The 17,128-nt window shown below is 45.8% G+C and overlaps 1 protein-coding gene across 5 annotated transcripts in view; it reads right to left on the bottom strand.

Annotated features, from left to right (window-relative positions):
• Positions 1–17,128, bottom strand: part of TTLL11 (tubulin tyrosine ligase like 11) — a 45,557-nt gene that overhangs the window by 26,444 nt on the left and 1,985 nt on the right. Inside the window, exons 1-5 of one of the 5 annotated variants that reach the window (XM_065035534.1) lie at positions 16,845–17,063; positions 16,214–16,305; positions 9,474–9,688; positions 1,992–2,088; positions 693–826 (exon numbers count right to left, since the gene is read on the bottom strand). In XM_065035534.1, the coding sequence (XP_064891606.1) occupies positions 693–824 (132 nt within the window). In that variant the 5' untranslated portion in view covers positions 825–826; positions 1,992–2,088; positions 9,474–9,688; positions 16,214–16,305; positions 16,845–17,063. Of the gene's footprint in view, positions 1–692; positions 827–1,991; positions 2,089–8,336; positions 9,406–9,473; positions 9,689–16,213; positions 16,306–16,844; positions 17,064–17,128 lie in introns of those variants that run through there. The other 4 variants (XM_065035535.1, XM_065035532.1, XM_065035530.1 and 1 more) reach the window with 4 other exon arrangements.

Genomic DNA, 17,128 nt, shown 5'->3' with positions numbered 1-17,128 from the left:
CAGAAATCTATGAAAGCCCACACCTTTTCCTCTCGCTTTTCCAAGCAGAGGTTACTGTAGAATACAAGAATGCACTGGGCAAGTCAGACATGGTTGAAACAAACTCATACAATATTTAAAATATGTATTTCTAATAACGGAGCCAAAGACTAACATACATCAGTTTTTTCTTTTAAGCTGAAAAAGAATGGCATTTTATTACATTCCGAATATTTGCACAAAGCAACAGTCTGACAAGAAATTCAAACCACCAGTTATTCAGGAAGGTGTGAGCATGTTTAACAAAGCACGCTACAAAATGCTGCTTGGAAGAATTTGGACAGAACAGGCAGGATGGGCTAAAAAGATGTGAGTGACAATGAAGCGGGTGAGGTTCCACACTCCACACACCCTGTGCTGGAACCTCCCCAGCCCTCTAAAGCTCAGTAGAATATGCATGGAAAGGGCTTATGGTTCTACCATGTTTATTCTTCCCTGGGCTTTGCAGAGAAGCATGATTGGTTTTAAGTTTATTCTGCAACATAAACAAGAGCAGTTCATCCAGACTACATCTATCTCAGGAAAATAGAGAAAGATGTCACGCACAGCACCATGGTGTGATTGGAAATAGTCTGGTAGGGATGAAAAACCAAAGAATGACATGGCAACAATATCCAACAGGTTATACTGTTCTGAGAGTAAAAGTAATCTACCTCATCCACAAAGAGGGGAAATTCTTCTGGCAGGATCCAGGATCGAGGATAGAAGTTGTATTCCAGAGGAAACAGATCTTGCATGGTTCGCACTGCCCGGCTCAGTGTAATTTTACGTACCATCTCTGTCATGCCTGGGAAAACAACGGACAGTGTCTAAAAGCAACGAAGAATCCGCACTGGAGCCTCATGCTGGAAGTAAATTGTTACATTATTCACCCTATTGACAGACACTCTACTCATTGCTTTCTATAAAGTTGAAAATATGTCGCATTCCCCTGCCATATTTCATATTGTATGTATTACTGTATCATAGTAGAAAAAATAACTAGTTATCCAAAATATGGCTCAGAATAATAGAGGGAAAGTTTTAGTCCCGTAGTCCAGTCATTCCAGGAATAGGTAAAAATGTCATTTAATCAACCACGTTGTGTTTACTTTGCATCCATTTAAGTAAAACCAGCATCAAGGTAGCGCAATGTTCCTGGAGATCAGGTCCAGGTCTGAAGGACTCTGGTTTTGACGGCCGTGATGAATGATTTACATTCATCTCACACCGATTTAAACCACCAGAAAGCTACACCATCCAATACTTGAACATGAACTTCCCACAGACAGGAGAAACTCAGGAGAAATAAAGCATAAAGTTCGATATCTGAAGGTTCTTATTCTCACAGCATACTAAGAGCAGCAATAAATCTGAAGTAAAGGGCTTAGATAAGTCAATAGCTAAGCTCTTAGCTCTTATTTAGAGAGATCTCAACAGGGATTAAATGAGAAAAAAAAAAAGGGAGCTTAAAAAAGTGGAAGAGCCATCAGAAGCTGAGGGCTGACGTGAACTCTTCAATATTAAAAAATCCATCTAAGGAACTGCACCGCAAACTGCTCCCTGAGATCCGCCAAACAAAACAGATCCTTCGCACTTTGAATCAAAGCCAAACGCACAGACACAGCACTGTTATCAGTGCTAGGTAACATACAGTAATTGCACACTTCACTGAAATTATAGCCTAACGCTCTTATTTTTCCTGAATTCATACATCTGAAGTATTCTTCTCATCAAAAAGACTTTCTCTCCAAAATAAATTTCAGTTCAGAAATTGTTCGAGACACTCATTCTGATATTCATGTGCCCTTAGTGGAAATCACCCCCCGCCCTCCCCCAGAAAGGCAATATGGTAAAAACACTGTCAGCTGATTAGGCAGATAATTCACACTGAAAAACAGTAAAGCATAGAAACAGTTAAAACAAGCATGGTTTTAAAGCATTTGTTTAAACCAGAAAGAGAAGGAAGGTACCTGGGAACTTGTTGACTTGACCTGAGAATATGTCGTTGTCCCGGAAGGACACCCCGTGCCAGTAGATATCGCACGGCAGGCGCCTGCCCAGCGGGAACTGGAAGAGACGGGAGACCAGTTTGGAAGCTTCCCAGCAACCCCCATTCATTCCTTACTCCTTCAAACACTCTTCTTAAGCATCAACCAGAAAAGAACAGTCTTCTGACTGTCAAAAGAAAACATGCCCTATATTTTGCTTGCAAAACTAATAATATTTTGATCAGTTCAAGACTCTGAAGTTCAAGATGTTAAACAAACCGGGAAAGGTTTCCAGAAGCTAAAAACAAATGACTGAGAGGCACGATCTGCACTGAGGAACTCGGAGCTTGTTATCAACCACAATTAAAGCATGACTCATTTGTAATTTAAAATACTATTACAGGGAATAAAATTTCATTAAGAAGCACTTAATTCCGGCACACGAAGGCAGAGCAATCGCGGGCGCTACCGCTGGAAGCAAACAACCCCTGACACTGGTTTGCGTTGGGCTTTTTCTCTGCCCAGTTTAAGGGGTGATAAACAACCGGCGAGGGAAAAGAGCACGAGGGGTCCTGGAGGAATTGTCATCGCTGGCAGCTACTAAATCAGCTCCTGTTCTTACCAAGGTCACCGTTACCGGGGGGTCCCACGTCCCACGCCCCGGGTTTGTTCCCCCGGCTGCAGGAGCCGGCGCTGGCCCCAGGACTTCAGTGCAGTGAACACATGGAGTTAGTAACTGTGGTGTAAATTAACAGTAAGTTGTAAGTGCGCTTTCTGAGCAAGCTGATTTACATTCGTATCCAAGCTGCAATAAATTTAAAAAGGATGTGTAAAGAAATATATTTAAGTGACTAACTATATTATTAATTTATAAATACTGTTGTATATATTAATTTATACAGAATTAATCCCTTGCTGATTCTAATAGCCTGTATTTAAGAGAAAAGCTTATAATTTGTTGAGCATTTATATTTCAACTATTAAGGGCTAAGGCAATTATTTCAACAATATGAAGTATCCTAACAACTTAAGAGCTTCTTTTCCAATTCACACAAGATTTCAGCAGGAATTGGAAGACTGTACAACCTTCCATTACCAAAACCGTCAACCGTTTTGAAAGCGTCTGGAGAGCTCCGAAACGGCGCTGCCAATTTCCAATGGCAACAGCTTCTAATAGGAGGAAAGTGGTATAGAAAGAAAAAGCTCCCAGCAGTAAGAACAAAAGCCCCGCGAATTAGCAGCATCGACAATCCGGAGTAAAGGAATTACTGTTAAAAATCAAACACCTGTAATCCATGGCATAATAATAAATAGTTAGTTTTGTGTAAAAAGGTGTTCCTATTTGCCACACTTGTTCTATTGGACACAGTCCCTTCTACCAACCCAAAAAATAACCATTTTATCTGCAACTCCGTGTAGATGCTGTTAATTAAATACCATATGGGACACGCTCACAGGACACACTTGTATGAAATATCTACCACTCTCGTCACACAATGACTTCAATACCATTTATTACTGCAAGAACCACAGTATCTTGCGGAAACGACTTGTTCTTTACTCCAAATGTCAATTTTTATTGCTCTAAAACATTTCTCTAAGTGCTGGATTTTTTTTTCCAACTTGACAGAAAAAATTAAACTCATAAAGCTTTTGAGTAAATTACTTGATTTACTAGTCTCACTAAAATTTCGGTTTCCTCAGTAAATAGCCTTGAAAAATTAATTTAAAATGCTAATTGAGCACTGCATCCCTTTCATTTCCTTACTCATAGCAATGAGATACCCAGTTTAACAGAGCCAGTGGATTCTTCACTTATTTCATTATTATTCAGCCTGCAAAATCTGGTTTTGTACAAGTGAAAATTAATTCTGTTGGGCTGGGAAAGACAATCAGTGGCCTTCGCCTCCCGCACAGGTGTACCCGGAATACAGATGCAGACTTCACTCTCAGAGCACCTTTCCCTCTAAATCCTGAACAATTTCTTTATTTATTAAATGGAATTGAAATGAAAGGAAACGAAATTTGCATTTATATAACACCTTTCATCTACGGAGGATATCAAAGCGCTTTACAAACGCGGCACAGAGATGGTTTCACGGCGCACGGAGAGTAAGCAGCTCTGCTCTGGGAAGCGGGAGCACCGCAGCCCCGTGGGCGACTCAGAGAGCTCCCATTACCCACATTATTTGGATTTATCCAACAACGGGATCAAACTCACCTCCTGAATGAGCCAGGAAGGATTATTTATTGTCTGCACTACATTTTACAAAAGAGAAGTGTTTGGAAAGGAATAAATAAGTTCATTTGGCTCCTCTGGCAGTGCCGGGCAGGTATAAATCCACCTTATTGCAGAAGGGACCTTTCCGCCACCTCCCAGCTCCTGGTGCAGGGGACAAGCTCAAGAGAATGATGGAGGCTTGAAGCTGCCTCTGTTCTTGTAAAACCGTGCTGTCTGTGCTACCCGGTCTGAGCTGGAACAGCCCCAGGTCGCGCTGACCGATGCCGCGGGTCGCAGGTGGGAGCGCGGCGGAGCCGTCCCGGCCGCTCCGAGCCCGTCCTGCGCAGAATAAATGAGGCTGGTCCCACAATCAGCCACTGCAAACAGCTCTCAGGTTGCAATCAATTCACTAACTCCTCCAAGAATTTATTTACAATATTTTTTATTCAGAGTTGGGGGGCACTTGTTAGAACAACAACAAATAACCCAGGAGTCACAAAGCAAATAGAACTGTCTGCACAGCTTTGACACTATTAATAATCAATCACAGTCAAATCGGTCTGACAGGTCATTTCTACCTTTTGATTGGAAGGCAATAAATTAAACTGTCTCACGGGTCACATCAGTCTGTTCCATCCCATTTAATGACAAGTTAAATGACTCTTGTCTTCTAGTCAGCTTTTCCCAGCGTAAAATTTCAAACTATTTCTACACCTCCACGCAGCTACTGAACAGCAAGACAAATGAAACGCTTCACGTTGGGATATTTGATGCCCGAGACATCTGCTTCTTCCATTTTCCTGGTAATTGAAAGCTAGCCGAAGAAATAATTTATTAAGTGATGAACAAACTCAGGATGCAAGCTCAATTTGTGCCCATTATTGCATTTGGCATATCATGTTCATTTAACGAATCTGACACACTAAATCAGACAGTCCAATCTAGTGATGGGAGTAATTGCTCTGCTGGCACGCACATTAAAATCCTGCAATGCTTTTTAAAAGGTCCAGCCCAGGCAGGGCTATCACGGTTGATCATTTAATTTACTCTAAATACCCACAGTTGAAAAAAACTTGTTGGGAGGGGATTTTTGTGTCTTTTGCTTCCAATTACAAAACCTCAACTCTTTCACCTCTTCCGCCTGTACCAGTGCCATAGAATAAACCGCTCACCAACGTTGTCAAGATTTCAGACCCTACAACTTAAAACAAAACCCAGACCACCACAAAAGTCTCCATAACCTAATGAAATTTAACAAGGGCAAGTGTAGAGTCCTGCATCTGGGCAGGAACAACCCCGGGTTCCAGTATAGGTTGGGAAATTACATATTAGAGAGCAGTGTAGGGGAAAGGGACCTGGGGGTCCTGGGGACAGCAGGGTGACCATGAGCCAGCACTGGGCCCTTGTGGCCAGGAAGGCCAATGGTACCTGGGGTGGGTTAGAAGGGGGGTGGTCAGTAGGTCAGAGAGGTTCTCCTGCCCCTCTGCTCTGCCCTGGGGAGACCACACCTGGAATATTGTGTCCAGTTGTGGCCCCTCAGTTCCAGAAGGACAGGGAACTGCTGGAGAGGGTCCAGCGTAGGGCAACGAAGATGATTAAGGGAGTGGAGCATCTCCCTTATGAAGAAAGGCTGAGGGGGCTGGGTCTCTTTAGTTTGGAAAAGAGGAGACTAAGGGGGGACCTTATCAAAGTTTATAAATATATAAAGGGTGAGTGCCATGAGGATGGAGCCAGGCTCTTCTCGGTGGCAAACAATGATAGGACAAGGGGTAATGGGATCAAGCTGGAACACAAGAGGTTCCGCTTAAATTTGAGAAGAAACTTCTTCTCAGTGAGGGTGGCAGAGCCTGGCCCAGGCTGCCCAGGGGGGTTGTGGAGTCTCCTTCTGTGCAGACATTCCAACCCGCCTGGACATGTTCCTGTGTAACCTCACCTGGGCGTTCCTGCTCCATGGGGGGATTGGACTGGATGAGCTTTTGAGGTCCCTTCCAATCCCAAACATACTGTGATACTGTGATAACACTGTAATAATGCTATCCAGTAGCCAGAAAAGGTTACCGATAACAAGTAGGCCACTTTTTTAAAAGCCCATTATAACTTTGCCTGCCCAACAAAATATTCAAGCCAACACATCCAGCAGCAAACAGGGAGGAGAACAGAGACAAAACTACAGCAGCGGTGGGAAAAAATGTAAAAAAAAAAAAGTGGCGGAGGAAAAGAAGGATCAAATATACTAAATCAAAGCCCAAGATGCGATCACCTTGAAAAGTATCACACAGGGGATGACAAGAGAGTAGCAGCCCCTGCAACATCAGTATGTAAAATACATGCATTTCATTACTACTCCTAAGATTTTTTTGCTACAAGAAACAACATCTGTGTTCCCTCTGCTGGTCCTGCTGTAATAGTGAAACTATTTCCAAGGCTCTTTGGCCATTTTAGTGCTTTCAAAATGATATGTAACTTGAATAAAAGAGTTTTCCTTGGATTTCTCTTAATGTTGCTTATTTTTCTCTTCAATTCTAGACAAGATCTTGTGTACTGATCCCCTGTGTCTGCTGAATTCTGCTGGCTTGAAGTCAACGGTTTGTCTCGCTCCCATCCTAGAAGACTTTCGGCTTCTTATTTTCACAACATCAACAGTACTAGTTAAGAGTCGTAGCTGATACTGGTTACCCTTTCATTACTCTTTCCACTTTTGGGACAGGGTGGGTGGGTGGAAGGGAAATAAAGAAAAATAAAAAGAGACAAAACCGATTAGACACATATACGTTGATATAATACTTTCTTCACAAATGGTAACATCCCATTCATACTTATTAACCTATTTATAGGCTGAAAAAGATACAGAAATGCATTACAGTGACCTGTTTATGGGGCATGAATTATTGCCCATCTAGACAGTACAGTCAAGCATCACAAAAACTGCATCTTAGGTCTCTTCTTAAGGAAGAGTCCAAGTGGCCAGAAGAGGAAGCAACAGACTAAATGAAAAATATTGATTGAACAACACGATGGAGGAGAAAGGATATTGAGGGAGACAGTAAACAAAGAAGATGAAGTAAAGGCAAAAGTAGTTGCTGTGGGGGGATGCGGAGCAGGAAGGACAATGCTAATTAATACAGTGCAGATATTCAAGAGAGGAACAAGAGCGCGTGAAACAAGTCCCTTTGTAGGACAGAATACCAAGTGCGAGGCAGAGATGCAAACCAGTAAAATCTCAGGAAACAGAAAAGACAAAATGAACCAGTAAGTGTGGCTTATTACCAACAGAACCTACGAGGCCAACTTAAATCAGTAACTCAGAAACACTCGCTGGAATGGCACCGCACACTCCGAACACAAAGTTTAACCATAAAAATGAAGAAATTGAGTGTGAAGTCCCCCTTGCGCTGCATGTCACTGAGTAAAACACGGAGCGAGGCTGCTGACAGACACGCCACAGGTGCGCTGAGGGGTGAGAGGTACACGCCAGAGGCTTTAATTTCATGCTTCTGGTGTTCTGTTACTGTTACAGGCTAAAGCCTGTTATGTTTGCTTTATTAGGTGGTTTAATATCATGTCACTCATACACCATGCTCTTTGACATCTCTTCAAGATAACCGGTGACACTGAGGCTTTGCCATGAGATCGGACAGCTGATCAGCCAGGTCATACCTTCTGTCCACTGCCATGAGCCTTTATCATGTACCACACTACGAGGGAAGAGCAAAAGGAAAGGAGATCGACACGACAGAGCAAACATTTCTGCATAAGGGTTGGTTTCTTTCTTGCCCTTTGCAGTGAACAGTTTAAGCTTTGAAGCACAATATCCGATTACCCTTATTTTGGCTTGCGTAACTGGTGATTGCACCCTTGGTCATGAATCAGATCAGCTTCCAGACTCGGCATCTAATTAGAAATAACCTCAGCGGCCGGGACGAGCCCCCGGGTGCCGGCGGCTGCTCGGGGCTGGTTCGGGCGGGCGGGGAGCGGGGGGGAGCGCTTCGCCAGCGGCAGAGCCCGGGGCAGCGGAGCGGAGGGTGCCCCAGCACCTCGGGCAGAGCAGTGCGGGGAGCGGAGGGAAGGGCCGGGGGGAAGGGGCAGAGCCCCGGGCGGGCGCTCACCTCCCTCCAGCGGAGCTGCCGCAGGCTGATCTTCAGCGCCTCCAGCGAGGTCTTGGCCTTGGAGCTGTCCACCGTGACGCGCGGCCGCCGGCCGGCCCGGCCGCTCTCGCCCCCTCCTCGCCGCCCCCTGCCCCGCGCCGCCCGCCCGCCAGGGCCCTGCGGGCCGGCACCGCGGACGCCCCGCTCCCGGCCGGCCGCGGCGGGCAGCGCCTCTTCCCCCGGGGGCGCCCCAACGGGCTGGCCGCCCTGCGGCTCTTCGGCGGGGAGGGCCGGGGACCCCGGGGGCTCCTCCGCCTCCCGGGCCGGCTCCATCTCCACCCCGCCGCGCTGCCTCGGCCCGGCCGCCCCCACTCTCCGCCCGTTGCCATGAGAGCGGAGCGGCGGACGGGGCGCGCGAGGGGCCAATCGCCGTGAGGCGGTGACTCCGCTGGCTCCGCCCCGCCGACAATGACGTCCTGTGGCTGACTCCGCCATTTTGGGAGCGGGCAGGGCGGCCAGCCCCTTCCGGGGAGGCCATTTCGGAAAGGCACCGGGCGGCCATCTTGGAAACGGGCGGCGCCAGGCGGGAAATCACCTTGGAAGGCGGCGGCCGCCCCGCCGCGGTCACGGCCTCAGGTCGGTGAATGCGGCTGCGCCTGGCGCTCGTCGCCTTTGCCACCGAAACCCCTGCCCGCGTGGCTTATAAATTAAATCCATTGCGGTGATTTGAATGTGAGGCTACGGTGCTGTTACTCTTGAGACAAAGCCCCACGGCTCTACCTCAGGCCGGCACTCAGCTCTTGAGTTCCCTCACCCTTGTTCTGTAGTGCCCAAATTGCTGGGTGCCCAGTGTATGGCCTGATCAGTTTCTGTATTTTCTTAAATTATTTTTAATCAAAAGCCGCCTGGAAAGCCCGCGCTGTGGCTGAGGAGGGGCGCAGGGTGCACCGCCCTCGGTGTGTGCGGGAAACGTCTCCCAGAGCAGGCGTTTCCACGTCTGTTCGGTGCTGCGCAGCTCCAGGTGAACACCGTGCTGTGAGCGCCATCGGGATTCTAAACAATCCCTGCACCGCCCGACTGAGCCCCGTGCCAGTAAGAGAACAGGGAAACCACCTTCACAATGTCAACAGCATAATGAAGGGTCTTAGCAGCACTTACGTGATCCCTCGCGATGTGAGTGAAGAGGCAACGAAACAGTGAACGCGCTGCTGAGGGCAGTTCCGCAGCGCGGGCGGGCGGGGGCGCTGCGGGCCCGGGAGATGCGCCCGGCGGGGGAGCGGGAATGCGGCAAAACCGGGGAAAACGGGCAGAAATGAGCCGCGTTCTGCGCGGAGGAGCCGCCGCTGGAGCCGCGCTCCCGCTGTGGAGCAGGCCTGGAGCGGGACAGCGAAGAAACAGTTTAAATGAAAGCAAAATTTAAATAAACGCAGCCAAAAGTTGGGACTTTCAGTTAGGTGTGAGTTAAAATAAAAAGCTTGTGTTAAGACTGAGCTCCTGGCTGTGGATCTCCTCAGCCCAGGAGGAGATATGAATGTATCTTTTACCTTGCTATATCAGGCTCTAGGTACATCTGGATTAATAACCCACCCTCACCCCACATGCTCCCTGGTATCCTACAGAAGCTGCAACATGAGACACAATGTGTCAGTAATTGCGACTCTGTACAATGTGGACCAAGTCAGCAGGAGTTTATATTAAATCACCAAGATACAGTCTTATTTCAACAGCAACCTAGAGCATCACCTGCAATCCTAACACTACCCTTATTTTTTGCAGTGCATTACCTATCTTCCATTTACCCTTGCAGGCAATGAAGAAACTAATTAATTAATTATAGTCTTGTGTCTTACAGCGTGAAGTGACCAGGAAGGTTGAGGTCTCTTATTTTACTGCCAGGAACCCACATGAACATTTTTAATATATGTATTAGAGATTTATCCTCACCAGTGTCAGCAGTGCTGAGGAAAGCCAGGGAAATAGTTAAGATGGGCCAAGGCATTACGAGGCTTTGGAGCCTGGGAAATACCAAACAAAATGATTGCAAAGGAGAAATATTTTTATATCTAATTATTATATATCCATATTTCTTACGGGCTAATAAGGTACTAGTTGTTTACCAAAGAAGCTGTAATATATCAGATACCTGGCTTGCGCTGTATTGTGTGGATAAAACCTTAATTTCATGTTGAGATAAATAGAGATGGTCTGTAGTGTGCAGCATGAAGTCAGACTGTACCCAGTGTTCAGGTACTGCAAGGGGGGAGTAAAGTATAGGTTGAGTAGCAGTGAGGTAGCAATGTAATGCAGGAGAGTATGTCCTGCTGAATACCGCGAGCTGGATCTAGCAGCAGGAGAGAAACAATATGAAACTTTAGATCATCTGTCCCCTGGGAGAAGAGAGGAAATTTAAAGCTACTGTACTCTCCAACACAAGCTTATTTCCTGAGATTCCTGGTCAGAGGGAGTTGTTGATTGGAACAAATTGTTACTATCTTGTGGTACCAAGTGAACAAGATGTGTACTCCGTCTAGAACCATACATCTGTTAGACTGTGTTGGGAAAAATATCAATGATTTTTCTTCCTGAATCACTTCCTGGTGTCCCAGTGGCGATGGTGTTTGTAGGCAGAACAGAACGACGTGTGCTCTCCTACACAGGAGGGAATTTGGCAGAGTATTGGTACACATGTACGTTTATCAGCGCACTATCACATACCTTCAAGAGGTTTCAATTCCAGCCTCACAGTATTTTGGCCTTGTAAGAGCCTTGATCTGACTCCCAATGTAACGGCCTGGTACTTTTATTAAATTCAGGATATCAAATATTGCAGAGGTGCTAATCCGATTTTATGGGAATGGGGAAGGACACTGATTGTACAGTACTTTACTCATCTCTTAGGCCAACAACTTCACTCTCATTTATCCTGAATTGTAATTTACTGGGTCATTATACCACAACATGGTCAACCCAATGTTTGTGTGTGCAAATACACACCTTCCCATGATGTGCATAAGAAACCACCAGATCCAAGGACAGGTCTGGCGATAAAGCAATTTTACAGATGCAATTTTACCGGTGGGTAAAATACTGGAGCATCGTTCCAGAAACCGGCCTGTTCCCTGACCTGGGCCAGCAGGTGCCCTGCAGGTATTTGCAGGAATATTCTCACTGAACACCTAACTCTTGAGAATTACACTTTCCCAGCAGTGAACTGAACAGTAGGGCTGTCCACCACGATAATGTGCAGATCCAAGCAACTTGTACTGGAGGTGAACTGTACTGCCAGCTCATGGTACACAGAATTCATGAGTCGAACATGTGAACACATCAAGCTCGTGAGTTCAATAAGTAACATTTTTCTTACATAATAAATTTGACTTCTTCTAGTAAGCTTTTTGGTTACTGAGCCTGGATGAAAATTTCTAGCTTTTCTCTAGCATCGTAAGGACAACAAACGTATTATTTTCTACTTTTTTTCTTTTTAAAAAGCCAAGACAAGAAAAACATTAAGTAGCATCTAATTTGCAAAAAGATCATACAATCTTTGTTTTAATAAAACTGGCCTCCTGGCAGTGGCGAATTAATAATTTGCAGAAATACTTAAATGCACCATTTTGAAAAAAAAAAACATCTTCCTCAAACTATTTAGAAAGAAAAAAGAGTTTCTCATTAAGAACTATCCATCTGTGTCTGTCAATAGTTCCTTTTGCAACGATGGCATCTTCTGTCAGTTTGTACTGTCACGAATCAATAAGAAAGCAATGCTCATAAAAGTCAAAAGAAAACATATCTAGTAAACAGAGTCCATCTGGAAGATGCCGGTGGTGCTGTTATGCTTCAGACCGGGTTTAACTCTGTACACGGCAGCCCATGCCTCCAGTGCTTATGTTAGACCACTGAAGATTTGTGGTTGACCTACATCTGCAAACAAAACATGCGCTGCATACTTGGGGTGGGGGGATTTGCATCACAGAGGATGATGAAAATATGCATAATTGTCCGTGACATTTTTCATTCCCGCGTCCTGCTGCACAGAACTTTGGAAGCGGCCGTGCATGAAAGCGGCTTGCAAGGGGCAGATTGCCGGGCCGGGCCGCTGAGCGGAGCCTTCAAGACATTAAGCTTCTGTTTCTTCTTGAGCAACACAAATCTGGTCTAATCATCTCACCACGCAGACCCTGTGCACGCAGAGGACACGCACGACACGACTGAGGGGGCTGGAACAATGACAGCTCCACATGTCACAGCTGCGTTCACATCGTGTGGCAGCTTCAGACTCACTTAAAGATTTTGTTTGCGAGTTTTCGCTGTTTTCTTCAAATCCCCAATACAACAGAGGGTAGCATCACTCAATTTCACCCAACTGTACCTAACTTATCTATTCCTGTCTCTGTATTTCATCATATAGCAGCATTTATAGGACGTGGTTGGTGCCTGCAGGCTTACCAGGTTAAACAAATATTTTAATTTATCACCTAGTGATCATGAGTGATAGAGAGTTATCTGATGTAAAGCAAACAAGAGGAACTGCAGGTCAAAACACATTTCTGAACTACTTCATCCATCTTTATTTTTATAATTAACCTATACAGAAAAGTTCAGATTTGGCAATGGTTGGGGTTTCTGACTTGTTCCCATTTTTTCTGTAAAACTAAAGCTCAAGATGAAATCATTTAAATGCCCTTGCAGTAGCTTTTTATGACAGCATTTCGTGACTGTGAAGTGACATTTGATCACTGACTGTCTTAAGATACCAAGAAAAGCCAACAGATTTTGCTGCGTAGTAATACTGCTTCATTTCACTTCCTTGCGTAAAGAAAGCAATTGTGAGGAAAGGGAAAGCAGGATGTGTCTGAAATTTTGGAAATCCAACTGCAATACACAATTTTCTGCCTCCGCTAGCAGAGCACGTTACTCCCATAATATGCTGTCCTCCCCTTCCCCACGTCAGCTCTTCCAGCTCTGTAGGAGGAGGGAACAGAAGCTGGTTGTTAGTATTATGCATAAAAACAACTCCCAAACTCTTGAATGACTCTTATATATAACTGAGATAAAATCCAAAGTCATGGAACTTAGTGAATGGTTTTATTGCTTTGACGCACATGCCGGGTGATTCACCTGTACTCATCTGTCCTCTAAAGCCATCAGGAAGCCAGTTCAGTCACTGTGGTCGTAACTGATGAAACTTTAAGGCATTAACTGCCATTTCTCAGTAACTATGACCAGGGCATATTCAGCTTCATTCTGCCTCTTTATTAAGTGTATACAAAAAAACGCTGCGTTCAAGCAAACGCCCATCTCCTGAGGAACGGCCAGTGAACTCGGCTGCTAAATCAGAGAGGGATGTCCGCAGGCACACGGCAAGTCTGCCAGCGTGACAGTACCTCGGAGACTTCGCTCTAAAAATCACACCAGCACGGGTGCTAATACTGTTGATAAAGTCGTATGACAAAACCAGATCTGCTAAGATAGTAAACATGCACGGATCTCTCCGATCTTACAAGTATGATATGGAAAAGATTTCCTGTAACGGAGATTTTGTCTGCCATTACTGGATGTCCGTCTGGTTGTTCTTATTATGTCACATCGTATTTATAATTTAAAATCTTTGCAGCTCTGCTGTGCAGAAATAAGTGCTTAAAAAGGTTAGCAGAAGGGAGGAAAATTCCTTGACATCAAGACCAGGTCTCCTTTGGAAAGCGTGTGGTGCCTCTGCACCTCCTTTGTCTGAGTTGTGAAGGTGGGTTTGGAAGAAACCTGCCAGGATCAGGCGGGAGCAACAGCGACCTGCGCTGCAAACCAACTGACGAAACAACTAAAGAACACCCAGGATGTAATACTACCCCATTTACACCATATTCAAGGTCTCTTCAAACGGTTACGCTGAATAGGAAGAGGGATTGCAACGCAGAGCAAATGTCAACGTAGACAGAAATGCGTATCCATGTGAGAGATAGACATTTCTGTAGCCTGGGCCTGAAGAAGAAAGCTGACATAAACCTTTTCTCTGTAAAAACACTTGAAGCCACGAGCCAAGAAGCTGTCTGTGGTGCTTCACTCCTACTGTGTTCAGAGAAATGGGACTTTCTGTGTGTGCTTTGCACATCAAAGGAATAACTAGCTCAGTACCTCCATCTGATGCAAACACCCACTACGGAGTTTGGCGTCAAGAAGGCGTAATGCTAGTAGGGATTTGTTTACACTAAATCCGTGACGATGTACTGGGTAACTGTTCAATTCCACATATTTGCCCAGTTTTATTGTCCAGAAGAAAAGGCATACAGCTTTCTTATTTGCAATGGAGTCAAAGGATTTTCTTTGCCCAACAAACAAATTAGAAAGTTAACAGCTTTTTAAGTTTAGCAGCCTTCGAGCTCAATTCTCAAACACAGATCCAAACCATTAACCTTAGAAGAGCTAAGCCCTACAAAAAGTTCACAGAAGTTAATGAACATGGAATATTAAGCACCTCCATTCAATTGTGATCTAACAGAGCCTGGCACCGCAAGCTTTATTAAAACACAGTTGCCTGATTTTCCCCAGGATTCCTACGAGATGTTTCTTTCCCTCTACCCAGAGAATTTTATAATCTGCAGGATACTGGAGAGCAGCAGAATGGAAATAAAAAGACCATTCTTGTTACCTCATCCTGTTCTTTCTATCTGATTTTTAAAAATGTAACTATCCCAAGCGAAGTCCATATGCTCCCACTCACATAGGAATGCTCTTGTGGCAATGGGAGTGTAATGAGGAGCAACTTTCAGCAGCTCAGCACCACGACAGGTCCCTGCACGCCCCAGTTAAAATGCGGTATTGCAGAATCCATGGAGAGACTCACCAGTAGTGGCTGTGTTAGGTTTTTATCCCCTTACTGGTTCAGTTTTGCTGGCATTAGCGTCAAAGGAAGCACAAGCACAGGCTGACCAAGTGGCACCTCCTCCTTTTTGGGCTCAGGAGAACCAAAGACCTGAATCTTGCTCAATCAATCCAAGGACATTTGCACACAAAATCTAGGTTATTCATTCAGGTCAACAGCTATTTTTTAATTCAAGATTCGTACAAGATAAGTGCCATTAAATGTTCTAAGTACACACTAGACAACAGCATAAAGATCACACAGAAAATCACCAACAAAGAGCTAAACTGATGAATCTGCAGGTGAGATGTGTATCTAGAGTAGCGTACTAGACAGCAACCAATTTATGTATTTCCATACCTGAAACAAAACCCATTTTGAGTTCTTATGCTGTATAAAAGTGGGATGAGCATAAACACGCGAATATTTACATGAGAGGGTAAGGCAACGTTTTAACTTGAAAGAAAAAAAAAGCAGCCTGTTTGAGAACAGAAGAACTTCGCAAAGACAGGAGGCTGACCACAGAAACCGCCCAGCACAAGTGCCAGAACGAGCTGCTAATACCGCAAAATACTTGAACATGTAGGCTCACAGTCAGTGAACCAATATTAATTCTTTGGGCTTTCTCTCCCTCTCTTAATTATAAGTTTCTGGATTTTTGGCTCTTGCCCATCTCCTGCTGACTTACAAGTACTTGGAGATGCCAAGCAACTCAGGATGATTACGCTCCTGAGATGGAGACAGGGAGTTGTGCGCTGTCTGCCTGGGGCCAACATTTTATCTCTTGCTAATGTGAAAGCCACACAAAAGGTGGTATCCAACAATGTTCAAGCATCCAGCTGGGGAGTTTTGTATGACAAAAGTTGTAACTGATTACTCAAAAATTAATTCAATGGAATCCAAATAAGATCAGTTAGCGCACACATGAGCCTCCACCCCTTGGATACTACACAGTTCACATTTCTGATCACTCCTGTAAAGGGCCAAGAGCGCATCTGTGCTAACAGTCAGAGGATGAGCCTTGGGTCTCGCCATCCCTCACCTGTCCTGGTTCCTGCTGAGAACACGTCGGGCAGCCCAGAGCGGCGTTGCAGGACTCACCGGGCACGGCGCTGCCTCGTCACCGAGATGGAGCTGGAAGGGAAGAACACCCTGAGTGCACAGGTACAGCAGTAACACCCCGCGCCCACAGCAAAAATCCTGACACTGTGTTCAGTCAGTCAGTAGGACATCGACTGTGCGACAGGCTCGTGACAGAGGGCACATACGAACAGAGCTGCAAGTCACGTTAACATTGGACATGCCTAAGGGTGTCAGCCTACCCTTCCAGTGCAGGAGCTGCAGTGATATCCTACATCATTGTGTACACTGTTTTTTAGAATTTCTAACACAGGAAATGGAGCAGGTGCTGCTGACATGGTACAGAGTGACCTACACTATCCAAAAGAGCAAATAGTTTGATTAACATGAGACTCCGTCTGTGAGGCGCACGGTGCTGCGCTCACGGCCAAGGCACCACCATGGTGTGCTGGGCCAGCTCCTCGCTGTGCGCTGACAGCTGAGAACCGGGAGCTGGTATTTTTGTGCCCTCGGGGGCTACGACCTGGTATCACTCCTCTATTAAAACAGCAGCATCAGGCCTGGATAGCCCCAGACACACTGAAAGACAAAACCTCCACAAGCCAAACTTCAACAAGATGCTTCAGGCGATGATTGTCAAGCCGACAGAGAAGACTTTGCAAGGTGGAACCTCGAGCCCCAGAGCTCCGTTCCTTCCAGAGCGCCAAGGCCGAGACCGACCCCGGCATCACCCGAGCGAAGGCGCCGCCGGGCCCGGAGCGGCCGAGCTCATGGCGGGCGCTCCAGGAAACCCCGCGCTGCCCCGCCGGGCGCGGCCCCGGTAACGCGGCACCTTCCTGGCAGCGACCGGGCCGCGGCTCCCGGCGGGGCGGCCGAG

The sequence above is a fragment of the Columba livia genome, chromosome 19 (genome assembly GCF_036013475.1).
Source record: "Columba livia isolate bColLiv1 breed racing homer chromosome 19, bColLiv1.pat.W.v2, whole genome shotgun sequence".
Lineage (NCBI taxonomy): Eukaryota > Metazoa > Chordata > Aves > Columbiformes > Columbidae > Columba > Columba livia.
The sequence above is the reverse complement of the archived record's forward strand: the minus strand, read 5'-3'. Positions and strand labels throughout refer to the sequence as shown.